General features: G+C 51.7%; 2 protein-coding genes across 5 annotated transcripts in view; one reads left to right on the top strand and one right to left on the bottom strand.

Annotated features, from left to right (window-relative positions):
- LOC143814942 (uncharacterized) lies at positions 1-15,149 on the bottom strand. Of its 3 annotated transcripts, none has more exons than XM_077293657.1 (12): positions 15,035-15,149; positions 13,323-13,398; positions 13,015-13,120; positions 12,799-12,944; positions 11,451-11,547; positions 11,301-11,378; positions 10,601-10,691; positions 10,365-10,447; positions 1,859-2,027; positions 1,605-1,750; positions 588-710; positions 1-239 (listed from the first exon to the last, which is right to left on the bottom strand). In XM_077293657.1, the coding sequence occupies exons 2-12, from the start codon at positions 13,391-13,393 to the stop codon at positions 153-155; spliced, it is 1,197 nt and encodes a 398-aa protein (XP_077149772.1). In that variant the 5' UTR covers positions 13,394-13,398; positions 15,035-15,149; the 3' UTR covers positions 1-152. The 3 variants fall into 3 exon arrangements, with proteins under 3 accessions (XP_077149772.1, XP_077149771.1, XP_077149773.1); XM_077293656.1 differs by having other exon boundaries at positions 10,365-10,444; positions 14,920-15,059; XM_077293658.1 differs by lacking the exon at positions 15,035-15,149 and adding an exon at positions 14,976-15,021.
- POLQ (DNA polymerase theta) overlaps positions 15,087-15,251 on the top strand; it is a 45,335-nt gene continuing 45,170 nt past the window's right edge. For both annotated transcript variants that reach the window (XM_077293639.1, XM_077293638.1), the window contains exon 1: positions 15,087-15,220. The gene's annotated coding sequence lies outside the window, so the exon portion shown is untranslated. The remainder of the gene's footprint in view (positions 15,221-15,251) is intronic.

The raw sequence follows: 15,251 nt of genomic DNA, 5'->3' as shown, positions 1-15,251 counted from the left end.
TGCAGTTAATAAATAAGTTTATTAAATATGACAATTATGAAATCTGAGACTAGCGCTTTTCAGTGAGATGAAGATGACTGATGGGCGCGCCGCGGTGAGATGACTGATGGGCGCTCCGCGGTGAGATGACTGACGGGCGCTCCGCGGCCTCGCTACCTGGCGTTATGGCGCAGCGCGGACGTCACCTTTATGTCGCTTTCCATCTGGTCAATTTGCCACGTTATCTGCTGTAAGAGGACCTGGAAAGGAGAAGACAAAGTGCAAGATGTGAGGCGGATACTGGAGAACTACAAGTCCCAGCAGGCCCACTCTGTACTAGCCTGGGCACAAGGGTCGGCTGCAGCAGCAGATTACAGGCCGAGAACCGGCACAGGCCCAACACTGACTCACGGCTGAGGGTTTGCTACAATTGCTTCTAGACTACATTGTACCAGAGCTGCAGCTGTGATCAGCAGACCCTCCATAGATTCCATTCACCGGCAGCAAGCAGAGATCTTAGTGAATGATGAAACTGGGATTTGTCTGATCCCATTTCTGCCCTGCACCTCCCCCTATATTGGGGGCTGGATACCGCGTCCCCCACTCACATCCACGTGCCGCTGACAGCTGGACAGTCCGCTCCGTACGTCTTCCCTCGCTTGCACGCTGCTGCCACCTGCTGGATGATCCCGGCCACCGCGCCGCTCGGGGTCTTTCCTTCTGCACAAACCCTGGAGGAAAAATCCAATATAAAAAGTCCATCAACGCCTGCAGCCCTGGAAATGACCACGCACAATAAGTACACCCTCCGAGCTGTCATCTACTATATAATTGTCTAAGGGTCACTTCCGTCTGTCTGTCCTTCTGTCTGTCTGTCTGTCACGGTTATTCATTCGCTGATTGGTCTCGCCAGCTGCCTGTCATGGCTGCCGCGACCAATCAGTGACGGGCACAGTCCGGAAGAAAATGGCCGCTCCTTCCTCCCCGCAGTCAGTGCCCGCTCCATACTCTCCTCCAGTCAGCGCTCACACAGGGTTAATGGCAGCGTTAACTGACCGCGCTATGCCGCGGTCCGTCATCGCTGCTATTAACCCTGTGTGACCAAAGTTTTACTATTGATGCTGCCTATGCGGCGTCAATAGTAAAACAGTCTAATGTTAAAAATAATAATAATAAAAAAAAATCGTTATATACTCACAGTCCGTCGGCCCCTCGGATCCACAACAGGCCTTCCCTGCTCGCGACGCTCCGGTAACCGGTCCATGCTGCGATCTCGCGAGATGATGACGTGCGGTCTCGCGAGACCGCTACGTCATCATCTTGCGAGACCGCAATGCAATCTTCAGACCGGAGCGCACGACAAGCATCGGTAACCGGCTGCTTCGATCCCGAGGCTCCGGAAGGTGAGTATATAACTTTTTTATTTTAACAGGGATATGATGCATACTACGTGGGTGGGCATTATACTACGTGGGTGGGCAATAGCATATTCTAGAATACCCGATGCGTTAGAATCGGACCACCATCTAGTTTACATATGACAACGATTCCTTGTCCAGAAGCTTCTGCAATCTATTGACTCCGGGCGTGTACTCACTTTCTCACAGGTTCTGCACTGTACATACCGGCCGCGCGCTCTGCCCCGTCACTCCGCTCTGCAGTAAATCCTCCCACAGACCATCCACAAGTTCTGTCACCGGAGAAGGGATCGGCTCGTCCACGAGGGTCTGCAGGGCGACGCTGCCTTGTTTAATGGCTTCCAGCTCCAGATCTGCAGCACAGGGAGGATAGGGGGAGTAGTGCATCAGGTGACTGAGGATGATGGGGGAGTAGTGCATCAGGTGAAGGAGGATGATGGGGGAGTAGTACCCTCACTTACTGGCTCGCTCCAGGCGCTTGGTGACGTCCTGTGCCCGGCGCTCCAGGCCACTCAGCCGGGTCTCTATGGCACCGAGATAAAGCTGATGAGTCTCCAAATCCTTCTTCAGAGAATTCTTCAGCTGCCGAGCCGAGGAGAGGAGGCCATGCGGGGCCGAGGAGAGGAGACCCTACGGTGAGAGAGTGAGGAGACCCCAAGGGGAGAGAGTGAGGAGACCCCAAGGGGAGAGAGTGAGGGTCAGCCAAAAGGACGTCACTCCTTGCCCCAGTGTCCATGTCAGCATATGACCTGAGCAGTGCTCTGAATGTGAAGGGGGACGACGTTCGTCCCAATAGGCGAGCCACCCCCAAAGACACACACTATACATCGACCCTGAGGAGGGCCGAGGAGAGGAGACCCTGAGGACGGCCAGCGAGGGTCAGCCACAGAACTTCACTTCATGCCCAGGTGCCAACGTCAGCATGTGACCAGAGCGGCGCTCTGAATGTGAAGGAGGGGGACGTTCATCCCAATAGGCGAGCCACCCCCCAAACACACACACACACACACACACACACACACACACACACACACACACACTATACATCAGCTCTGAGGAGGGCCTGTGAAGGAACAAATTAAGAAAGATTCTCCATTTTGTGCTTTGACTCCATTTTGCTGTTCTGAGATAAATTTTGTTACTAGGCTGAAGTTTACAGCTGTTATGAGACCTTGATTGTTGCAATCTGAACAGAACATGAGACTGAGGGTGCATTGTTCTACGAGACTTTGACGCACAGACTGTTCCTGCATTCTTATAGGCTAAGAGCCGTGAGCGTGTTCTTATGCTGATTGGTTGAAGTATAATTTCTATGACTATGAAAAGTCATACAGAATAAACGGGGCCCAGAGATCTGCTTGATCCCCCCCCAGAGACACACGTCTCCGTCTGGTCATTTTCAGTTGCCGGCAACGCCCTGTAGATTAATTTGGAAATCACTGAGTTAACCGTGAAGATCACTTTAGATCCTCCCTCAACAGTTGGCACCCAACGTGGGGCCCCAAGCAGGAACGCCTCTGCCCCCCGGAGGACAACAAGACAAAGGACCCTCGGACCGGACACAGGCACTGGAAAATTGGGACTGATCATCCCCCACAACAACCACGGTAAGTTGGCAGTTATACTGTCCAGACTGACCGTTTGGTGTGGTTTTCCTGTGTTTGTTGCTGCAAAGAGGATCTGAGGTTTGTCCCCGATGGTGGGGTGATTCTTGGGTGGAATCATATAGAGGTGTAGTTCCGTTGGGAGCCCAGTGCTCGAACCGTACCTCATAAGGGACGGACACCCCGGATTGACCAGTGATTTAATTCTCTTTATAGTCAAAATATCCTGAATTTCTGATCATGGTTAGAATCAGTGATCGAAGATGGGTAGGATGCGTAACTCAGGAATATATATGTGTATTTCCAGAGGTATCCGGAGGGTTAGTTTGAGATGCCCTCCTCCTTTCACTGAGTAACGCGATTTTGGGTTGTCCCAGAGGGGGACAGGTAAACCTAGTGGAACCAACTGTTAGATAATATGGTCCCTCCCCAGGAAATTAAGCCTCTACTCCCGACTGTAAGCCCTATGCCCCTTAACCCCAAGGCACCAATATATCCTGGACTGCCGAGAAGTTCTATGGGCGTCTTATGGTAGTTTTAAAGATCTGGGATTCTCATTGTAAAATAAAGCCCATTCACACCTTTTTGTAGTAGCTTTAATGTCCGGCCTTAAATCTGAATTGAAAGAGGCAATAATGTCAGTCAGACCCGATATTGAGACTTCCACTCCGGATGATGCATTAAAAGTAGTAAAAAAGGTTTTCAGAAATTACCCCGCTCTGCATCAGCAGGGAAATCAAAGGTTAAACCAGTAGCCGCAGCTCCAACCTTAGCCCCCACCCCAGCTACAAAGACGCAGCTCCGTTCCTTATCAGTGGTCCACGTAACAGACTTCAGCTCCTGCCCTCCTCCCACCATACACAAATCCAGTCCCATACTCCAATATCCCTTTTAACCCTATGTCTGGGAATCTCCCTCCCTCCCCAGCCCCGCCATGTCAATTCTCAGACCAAGAGCTTGTTTTAATTAGAGTAGATGGCAGACCCAATAAATATACTCTCACAAAACCCATCCCATTGGGACCCTTCCCTGAAGTTACTGCTCAGTTCCTAATCTCTCCCACATGTCTGGTAAATTTACTGGGGGCAGATTTATTATCACAGTTCTGCTCCAGGATATAATTCCAAGATGATGGTCAGCTGATACTTACGTTATATAACCCCTATGCAGATGAACACAATGAGATGTGTATCCTACATGCCCTTCCCACGGTTATGATGGCCCTGATAGGCCCAGATCCACCCCCAATAATGCCTGTAGGACCAGTAGAAGTGTTTCTCAAACCTGGTGCCCCTATTCCCAAAGTCCATCAGTACCCTTTGAAACATGATCAGGAGCGGGGCCTCAAGGGGCAAATACAAATGTTATTCGATAATGATACCGTGTTTCCCCATGTAACACGCCCTTGTTTCCCGTTAAGAAAAAGACCCCACCCGGCCAAACCCCTGTGTACCGGCTGGTACAAGATCTACGGACAGTTAATGCAGCTACTGTTCTGGAAACTCCGGTGCCTAATCCACATACTCTTTTGTCCCAGATATCTCAGGATGCTGCTTGGTTCACAGTTATTGACCTTGCCAATGCCTTCTTCAGCATTCCATTACACCCAGATTGCCAGTTTCTGTTTGCATTCACTTTTCAGGGATGACAATTGATGTGGACAGTTATGCCACAAGGGGCCCAAAATAGTCCCAATCAGTTTGCAAAAAATATGGGCGAGTGTCTTTTACCCTGGCAGTTAGAACACCCCTATGTCACGCTGTTTCAGTGTGTGGCTGATCTTTTGTGTGCATGAACAGAGCAGGAAGCCATTGTTGCCACTGTTAGTCTCCTCAAGTATCTGGCTGATCTGAACTGTCGGGTTTCGGCCTCGAAACTTCCGTTCTGCCTTGGTCAAGTGATATTTTTGGGTCACTGTTTCCTTCAGGGTGTCAGACACCTCACAAAAGAAAGAAAAATAGCCGTCAGCTCCCTTCCTTTTCCAAAAGATGAGACTGAACTCCAGCGTTTTCTTGGACTATGTACTTATTGTCGTCAGTGGATACCGGACGCATCCCGTATAATGCAACCTCTCTACAATGCCCTGAAAGATGGTTCAAGATATGCTGATGAGTTTGGCAGATTCCACACCGGATACGCTGTTACTACGGAAGACACTGTGGTGCACGCAGCTGCACTCCCTCCCTCACTGTCAGCACAAGAAGCAGAACTTCAGGCTCTGTCTACTGCATGTGTTCTGGCCAAAGACAGGCGGGCTAATATATACACGGACTCACAGTATGCATTTGGTATTGCTCATGATTTCGGAGCCCTGTGGGCCAATCGAGGGTTTATTACCACCGCCGGGACTCCAGTGAAGAATGCTGAAGCTGTTAAAACCCTCATGGACTCAAATTACCTACCCAGGTGGCCATTATCAAAGTTAAGGCGCACGGTCCTAGGAACAGTCCACACACTGTTGGTAACCCCTTTGCGGATATGCAAACAAAAGCTGTTGCTCTCCTATCCGTTGAACTGACCATACCAGCTATGGTGACCACATGCTCTCAGCGTAAACAGTTACAAGAAACACTGACTCTACAGGAACCTGATGATCCACGACAGACTGAGGTTTTCTGTCGGACCCCGTGAGACCGCTTAATGACGATGCAGAGAATGTCCCCAAAGGATGAAGTGAAGCAGTGGAAGGCTGATGGAGCATGTATGGACAATGGTCTCTGGATAAAGGACCAACTTGTGTGTCTCCCTAAGCGGATGTACCCTGCTATTGCCATGTGGGCACATGGGCCCACACATCGAGGAAAAACCAAGCCCTAGCCCTGGTACAAAAATCCTACTGGGCTCCAGGTATTTCTACAGTCCTGACAGCACTCAACCATGCATGTAATATCTGTCAGACCTGCAATCCAGGTCAACTTCAACGTGTACCCCCGAAGCATCTTGCTAAGCCCGACTATCTGTTCCAAAGGCTCCAGGTGGACCACATCACGTTGCCTAAGTCTGGTAGGTATGAATATTGTCTGGTGGTTGTCGACATGTTCTCCAGTTGGCCAGAGGCATTCCCCGTTACCAACATGACTGCAAAGACTAAAGCAAGGAAACTGGTGATAGAAGTCATATGCAGATACGGTGTTCCAGAAGTCGTCGAAAGTGACCAAGGCTCGGCCTTTTCTTCTCATGTGTATCAGGAGGTTTTGACAATGCTTGGATCTACTGTAGCCCTCCATACTCTCCACAATTCAGTGGGAAAGTTGAGAGGCTGAACGGCTCACTGAAGGGACAATTGACCAAAATGATGCAGGAGACTGCGGCTCCATGGCCAGAGCTCCTACCCATTGTACTGTACCACATTCGTACTACCCCTAAGGCAAAACATGGCCTGTCCCCATATGAGATATTGTTTGGTGCTAGGCCCCCAGTTGCAAATTTCCAGTCTCCGTAGTTGTCAGAAGAAACTGACCGTGCTGTTCAATATGTTATTCAGCTTAGTAAAAATCTTGCTAACACCCATGCTCTAGTTTCTTCTTCCCTTCCAGATTCAGCAGAAACCAACACTTGTCACAACCTGAAGTCTGGTGGTTTCGTGGTCGTGAAAAGGCATGTCAGAAAACACGGACTAGAACCCTTGTATGACGGTCCCTACCAAGTCCTCAGTATCATTCCTATGTCAGTAAAGCTGGAAGGAAGGTCGACGTGGATCTACGCATCACACTGCAAGCTGGTTAAACAGACTAGTAGCAAATAAGGGGACATAATGTTTTGGTTTTCGCATTTTCTATATTATTGGTAACCGCATGGGACAGCCTAAATTCCCCAACATCCTTAAATAATAAGTTTGTACATTATCATGAAAGATTAGTAGTACAGATGGGTATAGCCAATAAAATTGTCAGTCCTATCTCCATTTACCCTATGATTACACAAATGTGGGATAAATTGGTTAGGGCCACAGACTATCTAGATGATCAAATTTGGGATATATTGGATATACTTAATACTACTGTTGTTGTCCAAAACCAACTTATCATAGTTACTAATCAATACACTGTAGTACTGGATTACTTAACAGCAGCACAGTACGTGTCAGGTTATTGGACCCGCATGCTGTCATTATACAGATCCCAATAGCACTATGAAGTTAAAGTTAGAGGACATTGAAAGACAAAGACAGCCAATTGGTTTGAGGGATTTGGGGGCTGGAATCTTGCAGTTTGTTATATATTGTTGCCTTTATCCTTGTCATGTATGTAATATTAATTCTTGTTCTTTGGTGTATTTCTGTATTCGGAAATTCTGCACTAAGACAACTGATGATGAAACCAAAAGTGTTGCCACCCCTGCTCTTCTCTACACCGATTTCACAAATTTACCGGATGAAGATGTTGAAGCCAAGCGCATGGCTATCTTCAAAAGATCCCCACTACTGTTATCAATTGTTATTCGTAAATTCTAGTATACAGGGGGGACGGGTACGCCGCAACAGCCATGGCTGGTAACATGGCACCAGCCATGTGAAGACCAGTACCCCTCGAGCTTATAGCTTGGGATAGTACCTCTGATGCTGGACATTAGTTAAAATTTATCTAGGGGGGAATGTGAAGGAACAAATTAAGAAAGATTCTCCATTTTGTGCTTTTTGACTCCATTTTGCTGTTATAATATAAATTTTGTTAGTAGGCTAAAGTTTACAGCTGTTATGAGACCTTGATTGTTGCAACCTCGGTAGAACATGAGACTGAGGGTGTATTGTTCTACGAGACTTTGACACAGATTGTTCCTGCATTCTTATAGGTTAAGAACTGTGAGCGTGTTTTTATGCTGATTGGTTGAAGTATAATTTCTATGACTATGAAAAATCATACACAATAAACGGGGGCCCAGAGATCTGCTTGATCCCCCCCAAACAGAGGCACACGTCTCCGTCTGGTCATTTTCAGTTGCCGGCAACGCCCTGTAGATTAATTTGGAAATCACTGAGTTAACCGTGAAGGATCACTTTAGATCCTCCCTCAACAGGCCGAGGAGAGGAGACCCTGCGGGGATGAGGACAGGGGATCCTGCGGGGAGAGCGAGGGTCAGCCACAGACCTTGCCCCAGTGCCCACATCAGCATGTGACCAGAGCGGTGCTCTGAATGTGAAGGAGGATGATATTCATCCCAATAGCCACCCCTCTGTCTAGTAATCAGCTCTGAGGAGGGGGCTGGCTAAGCCATCAGTTTGTTGGCCGCCTCCACACCGTTGTGCTCCTGAAACTGCCAGGAGCCAGAAACATGCGGACACCAATGATGGGGGAAACACTTCCTTCAGCCCCCGGTGAATCCCCAACATTAAAAAAAAAACAAACAAACAAAAAAAAACAACAACAACATGTTTCCACAGCCCAGGGTATAACTGACTGCTGGGGATCCGGCACTGGGGCCACCAGTGACCCGAGAACTGGCCTCTTCAGACCCCGACTTGCACGGAGCAGATGTCTGCACTCGGCCTGGAGAAATCCGAGTGCAGCGCTCCAATATTCCCGAAGACAATGAGAGGAGCAATACCCGGGCACAGACCCCTCTGCTCCATGCAGGACGGGGGCTGCAGAGGCCAGGTTTGTGGGTCACTGTTGACCTCAATAGTTGAACCCCAGCAGTGATATAACCGGTGTACTACAGAGAAGGAATGTCAAATCTGGGAACAACTGAAATAATTCTTATTCATCAGAATTTGTCCAAGTTTTACTTTTTGGGGGCAGATTCTACAGCTACACAATATGGAGAGAAGTAGGTGCCCCCATCACTGGAGCTGAGGGTCCGAGGCCGCCCCCTGATAACAGCCCATAACATTATCCTCCTCCACCATCTGTACAGGGGGCACAATGCAGTCAGAGGGCAACGTTCTCCTGGAGTCACCAAACCCAGAGAAGTGCGATCCGTCACTGCACAGAACCCGTCTCCTCCAGAGCCCAGTGGTGGCGGCTTTACACCGCTCCATCCGACCCTCCGCATTGTGCTTGGTGATATACGGCTGCATGCAGCTGCTCAGCCATGAAGCCCCCCGGGCACAAAGTTTGTGCGGATATCTGAGGGGGTCTGGACTCTGCAGTTATGGGGGCAGCAGAGCAGTGGAGACTTTTACCCTCTGGCTCTTTAGCACTCTGCCCCCCACTAAAATTACGGGGTCTCCACTTCTCAGTAATATCACTTGTATATTAGTAGCAAGTTTCTATCCTGACGGTCGGCCCCATGTTCTCCGCGGTGACGCCCGGCCTATCAGGTGGCAGTGTGGGTGACGCCCGGCCTATCAGGGAGCAGTGTGGGTGACGCCCGGCCTATCAGGGAGCAGTGTGGGTGACGCCCGGCCTATCAGGGAGCAGTGTGGGTGACGCCCGGCCTATCAGGGAGCAGTGTGGGTGACGCCCGGCCTATCAGGGAGCAGTGTGGGTGACGCCCGGCCTATCAGGGAGCAGTGTGGGTGACGCCCGGCCTATCAGGGAGCAGTGTGGGTGACGCCCGGCCTATCAGGGAGCAGTGTGGGTGACGCCCAGCCTATCAGGGAGCAGTGTGGGTGACGCCCAGCCTATCAGGGAGCAGTGTGGGTGACGCCCAGCCTATCAGGGAGCAGTGTGGGTGACGCCCAGCCTATCAGGGAGCAGTGTGGGTGACGCCCAGCCTATCAGGGAGCAGTGTGGGTGACGCCCAGCCTATCAGGGAGCAGTGTGGGTGACGCCCAGCCTATCAGGGAGCAGTGTGGGTGACGCCCAGCCTATCAGGGAGCAGTGTGGGTGACGCCCAGCCTATCAGGGAGCAGTGTGGGTGACGCCCAGCCTATCAGGGAGCAGTGTGGGTGACGCCCAGCCTATCAGGGAGCAGTGTGGGTGACGCCCAGCCTATCAGGGAGCAGTGTGGGTGACGCCCAGCCTATCAGGGAGCAGTGTGGGTGACGCCCAGCCTATCAGGGAGCAGTGTGGGTGACGCCCAGCCTATCAGGGAGCAGTGTGGGTGACGCCCAGCCTATCAGGGAGCAGTGTGGGTGACGCCCAGCCTATCAGGGAGCAGTGTGGGTGACGCCCAGCCTATCAGGGAGCAGTGTGGGTGACGCCCAGCCTATCAGGGAGCAGTGTGGGTGACGCCCAGCCTATCAGGGAGCAGTGTGGGTGACGCCCAGCCTATCAGGGGCAGTGTGGGTGACGCCCAGCCTATCAGGGGCAGTGTGGGTGACGCCCAGCCTATCAGGGGCAGTGTGGGTGACGCCCAGCCTATCAGGGGCAGTGTGGGTGACGCCCAGCCTATCAGGGAGCAGTATGGGTGACGCCCAGCCTATCAGGGAGCAGTGTGGGTGACGCCCGGCATGTATGCGGTTTCTTCCGCCGTCACTCACGGGTTTCAGTCTGTGGCCGGTTCGCTCTTCGGCCCCCAATAAGTCGTTGTCTCCCCTCTTCTCCGGATCGCACAGATATTCTGCTGGAGACAGGAGGGGATCGGATTTTTACCCCTTTACTCAGATATTGGTTGTTTCTGATACATTAATGAATCTGCTGACAGTTAAAACAGGATATCCAGGACCCCTATACTCCAGCCAGGCGGACCCCCGATATCAGGTAATAAACAACTCACTAAATATGTTTGCAGCAGCTCTGCGCTCCTCTGACCTCTGGACCGCTGCCGCCTGTCGATGGCTGGGTTTGTGCGTTTTGCCTGCAGACACCTGACGAGGAAGAACATGGGGCGTTACAACACACTTGGGGTCTGACAGACAGTCATGAGATCCCCCATACGCCGAGAGCAAAGGGGCACATTATCAGGGGACTGGTGGTGTGTTTATGACGGGCAGACCCCCTCCATGTACAATCCAGCATCACAGGCGGACCCCCTCCTGTACAACCCGGCATCATGGGAGGACGCCCCCCATGTACAACCCGGCATCACGGGCGGACCCCCCTCCACGTACAACCCGGCATCATGGGCGGACCCCCCTCCACGTACAACCCGGCATCACGGGCGGACCCCCTCCACGTACAACCCGGCATCACGGGCGGACCCCCTCCACGTACAACCCGGCATCACGGGCGGACCCCCTCCACGTACAATCCGGCATCACGGGCGGACCCCCTCCACGTACAACCCGGCATCACGGGCAGACCCCCTCCACGTACAATCCGGCATCACGGGCGGACCCCCTCCACGTACAACCCGGCATCATGGGCGGACCCCCACCATGTACAGCCCAGCATCACAGGCAGACCCCCTCCATGTACATTAGGGTATCATGGACGGACCCCCATCAGAACAACTAAAGAGGGTTTCCTCTACTCACCTCTGACAACACCGCCTGGCGCCCCCTGCAGGACAGGCACAAGCCCCGCGGCCGGGAAACCAAACCAGCAGCGCAAACCTGCACGTAAAAGGGGCAGTGAGAAAAGGTCACGTGAGGACCCTCTGTGTGCCCACCACCCACGTCACCTACCTCTAGGAGGTCTTGGATCCAGGGGCCCACGGTCGTCATTTTATGCCAGTGACGCATCAGATCCATCTGGAAGAACAGTCCGCGGAGCAGACGGCACCTGTGTATAAGAAGAGCAGAGAATACGGGGGTCTCCAGATCTACGCTGTGCCGCCATCAGTGCCCGGGGTGGGGGGTCACTTACAATATTAGGGAAGAGATTGTGAGGAGAATGATCCCCTCCACAAGGAGAAGCTTCACCCTGTAGAAGCATCAGAGACCTCATCCAGCCAAGTCAGACCTCTTGTTTTGCACTGATGAGCAGCAAATGCCCTGAAACACGAGTCTGCAAACTGTCTGGTTCAGCTTTCATCTGACTCATAAGGCCGATATGGACTCCTGATTGCTGCATCCAGTAGGTGGCGCTAGACGTGCGCAGATTTATCCAGTAGGTGGCGCTAGACGTGCGCAGATTTATCCAGTAGGTGGCGCTAGACGTGCGCAGATTTATCCAGTAGGTGGCGCTAGACGTACGCAGATTTATCCAGCAGGTGGCGCTAGACGTACGCAGATTTATCCAGTAGGTGGCGCTAGACGTGCGCAGATTTATCCAGTAGGTGGCGCTAGACGTGCGCAGATTTATCCAGTAGGTGGCGCTAGACGTGCGCAGATTTATCCAGTAGGTGGCGCTAGACGTGCGCAGATTTATCCAGTAGGTGGCGCTAGATGTGCGCAGATTTATCCAGTAGGTGGCGCTAGACGTGCGCAGATTTATCCAGTAGGTGGCGCTAGACGTGCGCAGATTTATCCAGTAGGTGGCGCTAGACGTGCGCAGATTTATCCAGTAGGTGGCGCTAGACGTGCGCAGATTTATCCAGTAGGTGGCGCTAGACGTACAAAGATTTATCCAGCAGGTGACGCTAGACGTACAAAGATTTATCCAGCAGGTGGCGCTAGACGTACAAAGATTTATCCAGCAGGTGGCGCTAGACGTGCGCAGATTTATCCAGCAGGTGGCGCTAGACGTGCGCAGATTTCACAGCAGTCACATTCATCTTCATTAAATCCCCCTCACTGCCGGTCACAAGTCGGACATAGTGGGGGGCCTGTAGGGTCCACATACATTTTACCTATGTGCCCCAACACCTCCCAGGGGTCCGTTATCAGGGTCCGGATTGTCAGTGCCAGTGATCACAATGCACAGTCCCATGCCTCCATGCACACAAGGATCAGCACCCATTGAGGCGACAAATCGGGGATCAGAGTTCTCTCCGATCCGGGGCGTCCGTGCAGTGATGTCATCAATCACTGCCTCACCCGTCTATGGGGAAAGTCTGCACACACAGGAAGGGTTAATGGGGGGCACACTCACCTCGAGGCCCCTCGGGGTCTGCACTCATCTTCATGGCGTCTGGGGAGGAAGGCGGAGGACAGCGCCGCGGCCACAGAAAACGAATCCTGCAGAGAATCCTGACACCTACAGGACACGGCCCGAGCGCAGCCGCCATCTGCAAGAAGCTGGTACAGGGGGAGTGATGGCACCGATACCGGGGGCTACAGGGAGCAGCACAAGGGGCCGCACCATTACCTCATCCAGCAGCTTCACAGCCTCATGGACACACGGGGAGCCTGGAGGAAAGTCCAGAATGTGAGGCCGGATCCTGCAGAACCGCCACAGATCGCAGCAGCCGCGTCTGAGAACAAGAGAACGTGGCAATCAGTAAGAGCAGGAACCTGATCACTAACGAGCCGTGTAACTGTGCATCCAGCATCAGAGAAGCAAAATCCCCAGGAAAAAAACAAGGACAGCCCCTAGTGACAGCGAGCAGAGGCCCCGACACAACAAGATCCTGTAAGTATCCTGTATGTGCTACATTAGAACGTCCCTCTAATTACCTGCAACTCGTCTTCTCCCTCAGATCAGACTGGAACCAGGAACATCTCTCATAGAAACTCTGCGCCATCATTAATGCTATAGACAGAAAATAAGTGAGTGCAGCTCTGGAGTATAATACAGGAGGTAACTCAGGATCAGTAATGTAATGTATGTACACAGTGACTGCACCAGCAGAATAGTGAGTGCAGCTCTGGGGTATAATACAGGATGTAACTCCGGATCAGTAATGTATGTACACAGTGACTGCACCAGCAGAATAGTGAGTGCAGCTCTGGAGTATAATACAGGATGTAACTCAGGATCAGTAATGTAATGTATGTACACAGTGACTGCACCAGCAGAATAGTGAGTGCAGCTCTGGGGTATAATACAGGATGTAACTCAGGATCAGTAATGTGATGTATTTACACAGTGACTGCACCAGCAGAACAGTGAGTCCAGCTCTGGAGTATAATACAGGATGTAACTCAGGATCAGTAATGTAATGTATGTACACAGTGACTGCACCAGCAGAATAGTGAGTGCAGCTCTGGGGTATAATACAGGAGGTAACTCAGGATCAGTAATGTATGTACACAGTGACTGTACCAGCAGAATAGTGAGTGCAGCTCTGGGGTATAATACAGGATGTAACTCAGGATCAGTAATGTATGTACACAGTGACTGCACCAGCAGAATAGTGAGTGCAGCTCTGGGGTATAATACAGGATGTAACTCAGGATCAGTAATGTGATGTATGTACACAGTGACTGCACCAGCAGAATAGTGAGTGCAGCTCTGGAGTATGTGTTCACTAAGTATAGGCAGGACCATACTCTGCTGACATTACACACTGTGGCTGCATAATATTTGTAAGAGGGAGACAGTGCAAGATCGGGTCTTATCCCACAAATAAGCCAGAGAGCTTTCAATCAGACACTGCTCACCTGATATTACAGAGCGTGTGTAGATTTAGGGTATGTGAACACGTAAGAATTTCTTGCAGAAAGTTCCTGAAGAAAACCAGACATTTTCTGCAAGAAATCCGCATGCGTTTTTTTCAGAGCTTTCCCAATGCATTATATAGCGGGAAAAACACGCAAAATTAATGAACATGTTACTTTTTTTACCGCGATGCGTTTTTTAATGCGTTTTTATAGTGAAAAAACCCACAACGTGTGCACAGAGCCGTAGGCTGCTGCAGATCCGCGAGTCGATCAGCGACCGAATACCGGATACCGCACAGGACGTGGGGCCGACGTCCGCGCTGACAGTGATGGACCTGGGATTCCCTGCGTCCTCATAATAAACCGCCGTTACTTCATCCCTCATCACTGTGGCAGAGGACATTACTACACTACGGCTGCCGGCATTTCTTACATTTCTGCACATTCCGTATTATTAGGAATATCTGACTCTGTAAATGTGAAAAAGCGGCTCAAGTCTACAAGGCCCCAATAAGCCGCACGGTGTGCACGGGCCCTCAGCCCGCGGGTATTTTGCAGTAATGTGGGGGTGCCGCCACCCAGGACGCGGTATATGAGGGCACACCCGCGGCTCTCCCGCCCTCACCTGCTCCCGGCACCGCCGCCTGCTCCCCACCGCCCCGCTGCCTACTTATATAACATAGGGACCAGCTGACGTCACCGCTCGTTAACCCCCTGCGTGCTGACCTCCGGATTCCCCTCACATTGGCGGTTAGTACACACGTCATTAACCCTTCAGCTCCTACCTGCCCCCAGGCAGCCGTTATTGCTAATTTAACTTGTCACGTGACGCAGCCGCCCGCAACAGACATGGCGGCGCCGCGGTCAGACGGTCGCTCCGGTGATGACGTCAGTGAAGGCGCCGGACGTTCCCGCGCGTAGTTTAAACCTGACGGGCGGCTCTGGCCGCGGAGGTCCCGGCTGTGGAGGAGGTAAAGACCATGTGAGGGGGGGATGAAGTGC

This window comes from Ranitomeya variabilis, chromosome 3 (assembly GCF_051348905.1).
Source record: "Ranitomeya variabilis isolate aRanVar5 chromosome 3, aRanVar5.hap1, whole genome shotgun sequence".
Taxonomy (NCBI): Eukaryota; Metazoa; Chordata; class Amphibia; order Anura; family Dendrobatidae; genus Ranitomeya; species Ranitomeya variabilis.
Note: the sequence above shows the minus strand (reverse complement) of the source record. Positions and strands in the feature narration are given on the sequence as shown.